The 13,376-nt window shown below is 41.5% G+C and overlaps 1 protein-coding gene across 1 annotated transcript in view; it reads right to left on the bottom strand.

Moving 5' to 3' along the window:
* The window catches only part of LOC126470838 (transient receptor potential cation channel protein painless-like), a 146,999-nt gene extending 134,025 nt beyond the window's left edge, over positions 1-12,974 (bottom strand). Inside the window, exon 1 of the mRNA XM_050098857.1 lies at positions 12,908-12,974. Within this exon, the coding sequence (XP_049954814.1) occupies positions 12,908-12,973 (66 nt within the window). The 5' untranslated portion in view covers position 12,974. The remainder of the gene's footprint in view (positions 1-12,907) is intronic.
* Between the last annotated feature and the right edge of the window lie 402 nt (positions 12,975-13,376).

Genomic DNA, 13,376 nt, shown 5'->3' with positions numbered 1-13,376 from the left:
GATAGATGGCGCTGTAATAGTCACAAACATATGGCTCACAATTTTAGACGAACAGTTGGTAACAGGTAGATTTTTTAAATTAAAATACAGAACGTAGGTACGTTTGAACATTTTATTTCGGTTGTTCCAATGTGATACATGTATCTTTGTTACAGCGTGATTACCTGCAAATACCACATTAATGTAATAAATGCTCAAAATGATGTCCATCAACCTCCATGAATTTGGCAACACGTGTAACGACATTCCTCTCAACAGCGAGTAGTTCGCCTTCCGTAATGTTTGCACATGCTTTGACAATGCGCTGGCTGACGCATGTTGTCAGGCGTTGTCGGTGGATCACGTTAGCAAATATCCTTCAACTTTCCTCGCAGGAAGAAATCCGGGGACGTCAGATCCGGTGAACGTGCGGGCCATGGTATGGTGCTTCGACCTGTCACAAAATATGCTGTTCAATACCGCTTCAACCGCACGCGAGCTATGTGCTGGACATACATCATGTTGAAAGTACATCGCCATTCTGTCATGCAGTGAAACCTCTTGTAGGAACATCGGTAGAACATTACGTAGGAAATCACCATACATTGCACCATTTAGTTTGCCGTCGATAAAATGGGGGCCTATTATCCTTTCTCCCATAGTGCCGCACCATACATTAACCCGCCAAGGTCGCTGATGTTCCACCTGTCGCAGCCATCGTGGATTTTCTGTTGTCCAATAGTGCATATTATGCCGGTTTACGTTACCGCTGTTGGTGAATGACGATTCGTCGCTAAATAGAACCCGTGCAAAAAATCTGTCATCGTCCCGTAATTTCTCTTGTGCCCAGTGGCAGAACTGTACACGACGTTCAAAATCGTCACCATGCAATTCCTGGTGCATAAAAATATAGTACGGGTGCAATCGATGTTGATGTTCATTCTCAATACCGACGTTTTTGAGATTCCCGATTCTCGCGCAATTTGTCTGCAGCTGATCTGCGGATTAGCCGCGACAGCAGCTAAAACACCTACTTGGGCATCATCATTTGTTGCAGGTCGTGGTTGACGTTTCATATGTGGCTGAACACTTCCTTTTTCCTTAAATAATGTAACTATTCGGCGAACGGTCTGGACAGTTGGGTGATGTCGTCCAGGATACCGAGCAGCATACATAGCACACGCCCGTTGGGCATTTTGATCACAATAGCCATACATCAACACGATATCGACCTTTTCCGCAATTGGAAAACGGTCCATTTTAACACGGGTAATGTATCACGAAGCAAATAACGTCCGCACTGGAGGAATGTTACGTGATACCACGTACTTATAGGTTTGTGACTATTACAGCGACATCTATCACAAATCGCGAAAAAGTGGTCCAACTAAAACATTCATATTTGTTTACGTACTACACGAATATGTAATAAAAAATGGGGATTCCTATTTTAAATAAACGCAGTTGATATCCGTTTGACCTATGGCAGCGCCATCTAGCGGGCCAACCATAGCGCCATCTGGTTTCCCCCTTCAAGCTATACGAGTTTCGTTCTTTGTAGTTTTTTCGTTTGATGCTTATTTCGTGAGATATTTGGCCCGATCACTATCAATGGACCACCCTGTATAGACCACTGCTCTACATAAAATGGAATTGTACTCACACAAAATTCTTGGAAACAATATTCCAAGAGGTACAAGTCATCTTGCGCATAAATAACTTTCAAACAATTTAGGTGAATGTAGTACTGTTGTTGTTGTTGTTGTGGTCTTCAGTCCTGAGACTGGTTTGATGCAGCTCTCCATGCTACCCTATCCAGTGCAAGCTTCTTCATCTCCCAGTACTTACTGCAACCCACATCCTTCTGAATCTGCTTAGTGTATTCATCTCTTGGTCTCCCTCTACGATTTTTACCCTCCACGCTGCCCTCCAATGCTAAATTTGTGATCCCTTGATGCCTCAGAACATGTCCTACTAACCGGTCCCTTCTTTTTGTCTAGTTGTGCCACATACTCCTCTTCTCCCCAATTCTGTTCAATTCTTCATCATTAGTTATGTGATCTACCCATCTAATCTTCAGCATTCTTCTGTAGCACCACATTTCGAAAGCTTCTATTCTCTTCTTGTCCAAACTATTTATGTTTCACTTCCATACATGGCTACACTCCATACAAATACTTTCAGAAACGACTTACTGACTGAATGTAGTACTAGAAATGCGAAATACGCTTTCAGCTGATGAGATGTATATTTAAAACTTGATTAATGTTTTAGTTCTGCTCTTTCCGCAACTTACACGCACAGGAGATGAAATGAGAACAAAATTTCTTGTTAACGAAAAAGAACTGCAACAAGAAACCTTATGTCTTTCCTACATTGCACAAACTATAAGGCAAATACATATTTCGAAACTAACCGCAACGATTAGTTACAATAACTGTATGTTACTTCTCTGCATCTCGTGGCGGCTTAAATGATACGCATCGCTGATACAGAAATCATACCATTCTAACACAACAACTGAGCTTCTCTATAATTTTTCAACTGAAAGTTTACCAAAGCTGTGAACAACAGAATAGCAGTTAATTTTTTTGCCCGATGAGCCTAGTCAGAACTTCAATTTTTACCGTATGGGAAGGTAATCGTGTAATTAGGAAAAAAAAAAATTCAGAAATAGCAACTAGCAATATATGCAAAGTCACTCACACATAATTCGAGGAGGAAAAAGCCATTCCTGGCCCTTGATAACCATTTTCGCCAGCCCTCCTCCCCTCCCCCTCCAAACACTCCCCTATCGAAAAGATGGCTCATAATACAGTATTACGCAAAATTTATCGGTAGGAAACAGACAGTTCTACGCTTTACTTCTTATGGTTCTGTATTTTGAAACATCAGTTTGAGGAGTGTTTTCCCGTTCAGCAACTTTTAAAATTACTTGCTTCCTGTCAATCTACGTGCAACAAGCTATCACGCAACGTGAATAAATGACAAGCGCCACAGAAAAGTCGTTCCAAACAGGAAGAATGAATAGCTGCTCAATTTCAGAGGCATCGCGGGATAGCCGTGCGGTCGTCGGAGGTTCGTGTCCTCCCTTGGGCATGTGTGTGTGTGTGTTGTCCTTAGCATAAGTTAGTTTAAGTTAGATTAAGTAGTGTGAAAGTCTAAGGACCGATAACCTCAGCAGTTTGGTCCCACAGAACTGACCACAAATTTCCAAATTTTTTCAATTTCAGACAGTCCGTTTAACAAGTGTCTTTAGCTTCGTACAGTTCCTAAAAATGAAATTTGATGAGTATGGTTAGTCATATTTTTTAAGCATCCTCCCTTTCGTTTCAACTCTAGTCCAAAAGAACGCCACTTTGCTTCTGTAAAACACAATTCAATACAAGAAGTGCTTTTTCCTGGGTTCATAAATTAATTATTGTAATGAGACGTCTTTAATATCAGAAGCTCTAAATGTTTACATGTAGTTAGAAATTAACACGTTCGGCTTATTCTAACATAGAGTTAAAAAATCTACCTTCTTTAACGAATCGATATTGGCTTGACAAACAAAGGCAGCGAAAAATGTATATGCTATTTCCAGAATGAGATTTTCACTCTGCAGCGGAGTGTGCGCTGATATGAAACTTCCTGGCAGATTAAAACTGTGTGCCCGACCAAGACTCGAACTCGGGACCTTTGCCTAGGTCCCGAGTTCGAGTCTCGGTCGGGCACACAGTTTTAATCTGCCAGGAAGTTTTATATGCTATTTGTTTTTATTTAACCTTTTCCTGTATCAGAGCAAAACCTCCATCTTCAATCATTCAAAGATTTTAATGAGGCTTCTGCACATATCGTGCTCCACAGCTGCTGAGTAATTCATAAGGAAACTCATTTTTAGTATGATAATGATGATGTATTGTGGGTTAGGGCGCAAACAGCAAGAACATCGGCACCCTTTCTCGATTTAGGTAAAGGCGAGTGTGGTAAAAATGTATTAAAAATAACAACAAATTAGAATACTAAGTTGTAGCCACACACTAGAATTGACAAGATAACACTGTTACGGCGGGCATCATAAAAAACCGTCACTAAAAGTCACAGTTGCTAATAAAGTGTTTCATTCTTCAACCGCCAACGGTGACATGATCACCTTCAAGTGACAGGTGTGCGACGGAATGTTGTATGGCGTCACAAGCAACAGGAAAATATTCGCAATGGACTCATTACACAGTTTCATCACACAATACGGTTAGCACCGTTACCGTTGGCCTAAGGGCTCGAAATGGCTAGTATATCTGTACGGGACATAATGAGGTGGCGTCTGCTCCTATTTGCATTTCTGTCACCGTCCACTGTGCAGTGGTGTGACCAGGTAGAAGTTCCGTGGAAAATTAAATCTCTAAGCGGCATCCGACCCGTCTGTGTTAGTCTCCACCCGAGCAGTGATGTTCTAATCTGACAGTAACATGAAATATCTAATAGGTAGCAAAACATGAATGTGCTCTGAAAACCGTTCCTCTAGTCAGCTCATTCTATTCTCTAGAACGATATTTGATTAAACACCGGTAGCATGAGTAGTGTAGTAGACAAAACTGTGTATCTTGGATTTAGATTTGACAAATTTTAAATACAATATGTGTAAAAGCGTCAGTTAAGATCGGTGGGTTAATGAATATGGAGGTTTTACTCGGAAATACGATGAGATACATAAAAAACCTACTTTATATTTGACGGTCTTAGACTAATGAAACATGGCTCTATTTGTCATTCCAGTATTGACCTAATTTAATCTGTTAAAGCCACACATACGCAGAAGCAAAATGACACGTTCCACGTCATGACGACAAAATTTGTTACGTGTAATTAACAGTTTCTTGTTTGGAACACACTCAGTTTTTACACAAACTTTTAATGACAGTATGCAGTAACAACAGAAAATAGAGTCTTGTGTTAGCCAGATAGACCGTTAACTTGGGAAGTCCAATATACGAGGTGTGTGAGAAAAGTAATGAGTCTGAGGACACTGTGCATAGTCTGGTAATGCTGTCTTGTTCTATTTGTGTAGACCGGTGTATTCATCACTTCCAGATGCCCAGTCCGAGTTTCAGCTCATCACACCCATCATGTGATTTTTGAGAGCGTCATCAGCGAAGCTGTGTTTTTGTTGTGTGCTACGAAAATTGAACTGCGAAATTTAGAGCAACGTTGCGCCATCAGTTTTTAGTTAAACTTGGGGAATCCGCGAGAGGGAACTTTGGAAAGTTGAAAGAGGCGTATGGAGAACATTCCACATCAAGAGTACAAGTTTTCCGCTAGCACAAGTCATTTTTGGTAGGCCGAGAACACGTTGAAGATGACCCTCGCTCAGGTACACCGGTGCACCTTCGACTTCAAAACCCGACGAAAACGTCGAACGTGTGCGTGCGCTTGTGAGATCAGATCGACGTTGAATAATAAGGATGGTGGGTGATCTATTAAACATAAACGATTTTACCGTAACACTTTGACCTAAGTTTTACACCGGTGAAAAGTTTGTACCAAAATAGTGCTGAAAAACCTAACAATTGACTAGAAGGACAGTCGAAGGAATATGTGCGTTGGTCTTCTTAAGAGTATTGCCATATGACCACAAATAGTTCGGTCGTGCATTTTTGAGTACGATCCTGCGGCAAAGAGAGGAGTGGCACATTGAAACATCTCGATCGAAAAAAGCTCGAATGAGCAAATCGAACATCAAAAAAATGCTGATTTGTTGTTTTGACAGGAGGGGTATCGCGCATAAAAAGTTTGTTCCTCCAGGTCAAACAGTCAACCAAGTGTTCTACAAAGATGTCCTTGAAAGGCTCAGGGAAAGGGTGAATCGAGTGAGACCAGGCGTTGCAGACAAGTGGATGCTGCATCAAGACAACGAACGCCCCATGTCACACCATAACTTCCATCTAGGAATTTTTGACCTCAAAACGCATTCCTGCTGTTCCACAGCTCCCTTATTCACCTAATCTCAATCTACGTGACTTTTTTACTTTCTAGAAATTGACAAATGTCTTAAAAAGACATCGCTTAATGGCTGTGGAGAACATTCAGAAAGAAAGTGGCCGATATGTTAACCGCCCTAGCAACTGAAGCCTTTCAGCGCTGCTACCAACACTGGGAACAATGACTCCGCCGGTGTACAACTGCTGAAGGAAACTGCTTTCAAGGGAAAAATATTGTTCCTTAAAATAATGAACTTTGGTTGATAAAAGATCAGTCTCATTACTATTCTCACACACCTCGGAGTTAAATGTGGAGACCGAGAACCACAGTTTCACTTATGGAAACTGAAAACGTACGTACATACACATACATACACACACACACACACACACACACACACACACACACACACACACACACGCACGCACACAACAAAACGAGTCTGAAGTAAAGGTTGCGTTTACCAAAAAGGAACATCAAAAGGAAATCACTCAAAACGTACGTACACACACACAACACACACACACACACACACACACACACACACACACACACACACAACAACAACAACAACAACAAAACGAGTCTGAAGTAAAGGTTGCGTTTACCAAAAAGGAACATCAAAAGGAAAGCACCCGCACATAGAAGAGACAAGAACATAAATCGAGAGAGGAAAATGAAAATATTCCAAGTGCCAATCTCACATTTGTCAGAAGAATCAAAAAACACCGTATCTCCTTTTGTACATTACTTATTTATATCCAAAAAACTGAGACGGTACACTAATGCCACAGAATTATGCTGCTCACTTCATCACTGCAAAAAATGATGTCTCAAATGAGGAATTTATTAAGAATGTTCTAAATGCCATTCCAGGAAATTGACTGGTTCTAGGTGCAAATAAGAAAATTTTTGTTTCAAATGCTATTAATACTGAGGCACAACGTTTTATATATGATAATACAAGCGCATAGAAATACAGCAGTAATATATTAACTATCAAAACAGAAATAAGTGGACACTAAAATGTACTCTCGCGTAAAACGTAGGAGAATTTGAAATAATGTAGTTCAGAAAGCTTTATAGGGAGGACTTGTTGTGGCGTCAGGTGTTCGTTAGTATACCTGCTTCCGTGACTCACGTAGTATCGCATATTCATTTGCCGGTCTACCGTGACGTCCACGGTGTGCTGAAACACATTCTCCTGTCTAGCGAATGCCAGGCTGAGTCGTAAGAATATACAAATAATTGTAGGTAAATAGATGTTGCATCATGTTTTCTTTTTTCGTCCAGAATTATCTATGGAGAAACTGACTGCTACTTTCTGGACTTCCTGTCTGCACGTGATTTGTTTCCCATTCTTGTGTTATAAAACAAAAAAAAGATTGACATAGTGTGTGTTGGAGACCAGTGCTATAATTTATTACACTATTAGAACAAAATTTATTGTCCGCCTCGGTCACAAATTTAGAATATCTGACGAAAGATTTCCACTGAGAAAAGCTGTCATTAAATATTATTACGATGGTTACGCGAGTAACGTGTCAGTTTCAATCAGCCTGCAACTATTATATGCTTCGTAAATTCTAAGTAAGTGCGTATTACACAAATACTCAACTTGAACTGACGAAGAATAAAGTAGGGAGAATGAAATTTTCACTCTGCAGCGGAGTGTGCGCTGGTACGAAACTTCTTGGCAGATTAAAACTGTGTGCCGGACCGAGACTCGAACTCGGGACCTTTGCCTATGCAGGAGAGCTTCTGCGAAGTTTGGAAGGTAGGAGACGAGGTAGTGGCGGAATTAAAGCTCTGAGGACGGGGCGTGAGTCGTGCTTGGGTAGCTCATTTGGTAGAGCATTTGCCCGCGTAGGGCAAAGGTCCCGAGTCCGGCACACAGTTTTAATCTGGCAGGAAGTTTCAATAAAGTAGGTAGTTTGAGGTTACATATTACATAAGTAAGTACTGTAATGCAAAATTGATACCGTAGAGGGACAATATTTTTGTTTTGTTGCCCAAGTGCGCATTTAACTAACAAAATATGTGCCTCTAGAAGGAATCTTTCTCTCTATGTATATGGGTGTGCGCTGCTGTCACAGTTCTTGACAGACTGAGATCATGTGTCGGGCTGGAACGCGAGCCTATAACACATTTCTGTCTTTCGGAACAGAAAGCAGGAAAGCAGTGGCGGATTTAAGCTGTAAGTTGGGTCATGAGGCATGTATGGATAGATCAAATGGTAAAACAGGAAAAAGAGTCAAGATCTCGGATTCGAATGCTGGTGCGATTGACAGTTATAATCAGCTAGGAAGTCTCTAAATGTGAATAGACAAGACCAGTCGTCTTCAAACAGAAAAGTAGATAGGAAAGAATAAACAGGTACTGTTCTTGCATTTATGTAAGAAGTAAGACAACTGCAACCACTCATTCACCTGTCGTGGGCATCGTATTAGGTTTTTTTTATCTCACGTATAATGTACTTGGTCCAGAGACACATTTTTAGTGTATACGAATTTCTTACCGAACAGTTTCCTAAACACAGTGATAACGTTTGGCAATTACTCGCGTTTTCTAAGGAAGTTTCATAACAGAATCAGCACGAATGTCAACATTGTGACCTGATGCACCCCATATAAACCACTGTGAAGGTTCTTTAGACCGTCCACAATTTCACATTTAGGGACGTTGCAGGAATTACCATTACTTCAACAGGCAGCTTATACGAAGAATAGGTATACGTAAGTAATAAGCTGATTGCTCTGAAAGAAAGCTGTAAGTACCCAATAATAGTAACAAGGAAGCAGCAAATAAAGGGCTTGATGCTTCTCGGTTTTATTTATTTATTTTTTTCACTGAAGGTGGTAATAATTTGTAGCGACTGGTATTAAAGAGAGAATTATTACGAGTATAATTAAGAGTATTCTGTCCGATTAATAACTCCGTGACTAACGATGAAATTGAACGTATACAGTGGTCGGAGAAAAATACGGAAACATCAAAAACACCCTACTTTACCATGCCTAAAACGGCGTGCAAAACTCGTCGGTTTTTCCAAACAGGTTGTAGTGGTCTTAGACTAATTAAATACTGGTCCTGTATGGTTTTCAAGAGAATGTTATACCGTTCCTTCTGCCAAATAGTGGCAAGTTCAGGTAACGAAGATGGAAGTGGGTCGTGATTACGCACTTTTCCCTCGAAAGCAGACCAGGAAGTCTCAATAAATTGAGATCTGATGATTGTGGTGGCCCGGGGAGACGCCACAATTCGTCCTCGTGCCCACAAAACCGGTCCTCAATTATAAGAGCTCTGTAAACAAGGCCCTTGTTGTCTTGTAACGCAGCATCACTATTGGGGATCAAATACTGTACCATGGGACAACCTGATCAAACAAAATGATCACATAATACGTGGCAGTATTGTGACCTTGCAGAGTAAGCATGGGGGCCTTGCACTACCACAATATGGATCTACATCTACATCTGCGTGATTACTCTGCTATTCACAATAAAATGCCTGGCAGAGGGTTCAATGAACCACCTTCAAGTTGTCTCTCTACCGTTCCACTCTCGAACCGCACGCGGGAAAAACGAGCGGTTAAATTTTTCTGTGCGAGTCCTGATATCTCTTATTTTATCGTGATGAGCATTTCTCCCTATGTAGGTGGGTGGCAACAGAATGTTTACGCAATCGGAGGAGAAAGCTGGTGATTGAAATTTCATGAGAAGATCCCGTCGCAACGAAAAACGCCTTTGTTTTAATGATTGCCACTCCAATTCACGTATCATGTCTGTGACACTATCTCCCCTATTTAGCGATAATACAAAACGAACTGCCCTTCTTTGTACTTTTTCGATGTCACCCGCCAGTCCCACCTGATGCGGATCCCACACCACACAGCAGTACTCCAGAATAGGGCGGACAAGCGTAGTGTAAGCAATCTCTTTGGTGGACCTGTTAAGTGTTCTGCCAATGAATCGCAGTCTTTGGTTTGCTCTACCCACAGTATTATCTATATGATCGTTCCAATTTAGGTTATTTGTAATTGTAATCCCTAAGTATTTAGTTGAATTTACAGCTCTCAGATTTGTGTGACTTATCGCGTAATCGAAATTTAGCTGATTTCTTTTAGTACTCACGTGAATAACTTCACACTTTTCTTTATTCAGGGTCAGTTTTTTCGCACATACAGATACCTTATCTAAATCATTTAGCAAGTCGTTTTGGTCATCTGATGACTTTTCAAGACGGTAAATGACAGCATCATCTGCAAACAATCTAAGACGGCTACTCAAGATTGTCTCCTATGTCGTTAATATAGATCAGGAACAATAGAGGGCCTATAACACTTCCCTGGGGAACGCCGGATATTACTTCTGTTTTACCCGATGACTTTCCGTCTATTACTACTAGGGTTTTATTCATGTGGATGCCCAAATTATCACCGAACCCCTCCATGATTCACTCCCGGAACCTAAACTCGCCCATAAGTTGGAAACAATGTGCTATATGACCCATCCGACGCAACGAATTCTTCTATTGCTGCATAGTCCAAGTTTTATGGCTTGGGTACCATTCTTCCTTGTTATGGGCATTTGCATCATTGATGGACTGTATTTGGAATTCCAGCTGCCCCTGCAATCCTCAGCTTCTGGAGCTCTCTACGTGTTGTTTTCGTGCTGACATGGCTCACTAGCGCGACCTTCAGTTTTGCAGCTGTCCTCTTATTTTCCGTTACAATCCTCTTCAATGATCGTCCGTCACGATCACTCAACACACGCTTTCGTTTATGTTATGATTTAACTAATGATGTTTTCCCGCTTTTCCTGTATTCGGTCCGAATCTACGATAGGCACCTCTTGAAATACCGACCAATAATTTGCCCATGTTCTAATTCAGTCAGCTGCAACATAATGCGCTCAGAGCTACAGAGAACACTGTTCTAACCACGACTAATACTTGCAACGCATTGAGGAAATTGCACAGGTGTCGTTCGTGGTCAAATACAACACCGCAATCTGGAGGCTTGGCTAGCATCTACATTTATGTTCAAGCACAGATTTCGATAGTTTTGTTCAGTCCTTGTAATACCTTTACTTTTAATAATATTACGCTCCGGGAAAACGTCTTGCATGTTGCACATTCAAAACGACTTATGATGGATCAACACAGTCTTCTAAAACAACTCAGACCTTCAGCTTTACTAGGGTTTTATTCATGCGGCACATGCATGATTAATGGCAATATGACACCGCAGAAAACGGTTTCCAACATATTTCATCGAATGCATAATAACGATTTAGCAGCAGCCGGAAACAGGATTTTAATGTATGGGAGAGGAGAAGGAATTCGTGGCTCGAAATTCGGTAGCGCTTTCGGTGATGATTCACAGCGGCATAGTTTAACAACGTGAGAAGACAAATCGTACTTAGGTTGTCGTCCAGTGACATGTAATCTAAAGTTCTTTATTTTTCATACGTGAATATCGCATCAGCGTACGTAGCCGCGAGGAAACGGGTGCACTACAAGAACTCGAATTTCCGCTGACGACGGGGCGTTTCCGGAGTTTAACCCATTAAGCGAGACGTTCGAACGCGCTCACAATTGAAGGTGGTATACAGTCGTTTTCTATACTAATAAGTTACAAGTATGTGTGTAAGCTTAAGTTTCATATCTACATAAAGCATATACAACAACTCAGTTTTCCGCTGCTGAAGGAGCATTTCCAACATTTAAAATGTAAGCGAGGTTGTCGTATACGCTCGGAATTTCCGTACTTGAGCGATTTACAGCTACGTTTCGCGCTAATAAGTATTTACAAGAGGTTTAATACCAGCCTTTTATATTGTGTAAATTGCTAACGATTCTATTGTTTCTTTTTGCTTCTGAATAGTATAGTATCTAGAACTTGTCATCTCCTGTCTTTCCCGAAGTTTAAAACACATTTGTTTACAGTTTTAACCATTTTTAAAAACCACATAAACAGGTGAAATATTAAAAATAGAACAATGTTCAGTAACGGACACAATATACAAAGTTATTAATTCGTCGTAATCGATTGCTGTGTGAAACTCTGAGTAATTACTAATGCAATCGGGTGAAATGTTTCACGTTTCATATTTTAAAAAATTGTGTTAGTGGCAATCCAATACATTTTCGCCTGTGGGCCGTGTGACCGAAAGGGCAAGTGAGACAATAAAGTGAACTAGTAAATGGCTCTGAGCACTATGGGATGGCTCTAAGCACTATGGGACTTAACATCTGTGGTCATTAGTCCCCTAGAACTTAGAACTACTTAAATCTAACTAACCTAAGGACATCACACACATCCATGCCCGAGGCAGGATTCGAACCTGCGACCGCAGTGGTCTCGCGGTCCAGACTGAAGCGCCTACAACCGCTCGGCCAGTGAACTAGCATTTGGTTCCTTTATTTAATGAACTTGTATGTATTACTGGTGTCATAATACAAAACAATATGCAAATTACGAAGATCGTAATATTGATATGACGCGAAATCTCTGATGTAGCTCTCTTTTGCGGCCAGGTTCACTGTAAAAGATTGAGAATACCGTTAATCGCTTTGCAATAATATATTTAGTGGTTCTCATAACGTACAGTTTTCGGCTTTATTGTATCATTGTTGACATTGCTACGAGTCCGCTTGTACCTCAAGAATACCTCCTTACTGAACGTACACGATACAGCTTACAATGCTATTTTTTTTTCTTTTTATTTCGCAGTAAGTAAATGCTCTGCCTACGTTGACAGTAACTTATATTTGTGATATGCCATCTACCACGCAGAGAGTGGGTGGGACTTGGACGGTACTGACAGATGGTGCAGCGTAATGACAGGACTGCCGCTTCCGCCTTACCGGCTGCAACTATTTCGCAAGCGGTGAGGTGTGGTGTGCAGGCGGAAACGCGCGCTTCGGCCCAGGCGGGGCAGCCAGCAGCCGCAGACTCACTCACCTCGCAGCCCTGGTCGCCGCTGTCGAGCCGCCTGTGGCGACCCACACCCTTCCTCAGCGCCTGCATCTCCAGCACTGCCGGCCGCGGCTCCCGTGCGCCCACTGCGCCACTGTTGCCAACCTAACGCGCTCCGCCCATTTTCGCCGCTGCCAACTCCTCAGTCAAGACTGTATACTCTGTTGTGAACACTTCCGCGCGTCTTACACGTGTGTGCTGCTTGTGAATACACTTGTGTATCGGCATAAAGTGGCATATCACCTTAAAATGAATTCCAGACTCTTCGGATATCGTACAATGTGTAAATGCTGTACAGCATAGGTCAGATTGAACAAAACTGGCTTTGACCATATATCATACAGACCGCGCATGACATTATATAGATTTTCTCGTGGGCTTCGATTGAAAGCAACATTTCTGTTAGTCGACTGATGGCAAGATCTATCTGCAGGCTAATGCTGTTCAATTTATC

The sequence above is a fragment of the Schistocerca serialis genome, chromosome 1 (assembly GCF_023864345.2).
Source record: "Schistocerca serialis cubense isolate TAMUIC-IGC-003099 chromosome 1, iqSchSeri2.2, whole genome shotgun sequence".
Taxonomy (NCBI): domain Eukaryota; kingdom Metazoa; phylum Arthropoda; class Insecta; order Orthoptera; family Acrididae; genus Schistocerca; species Schistocerca serialis.
This window is presented reverse-complemented; position numbering and strand designations above follow the sequence as displayed.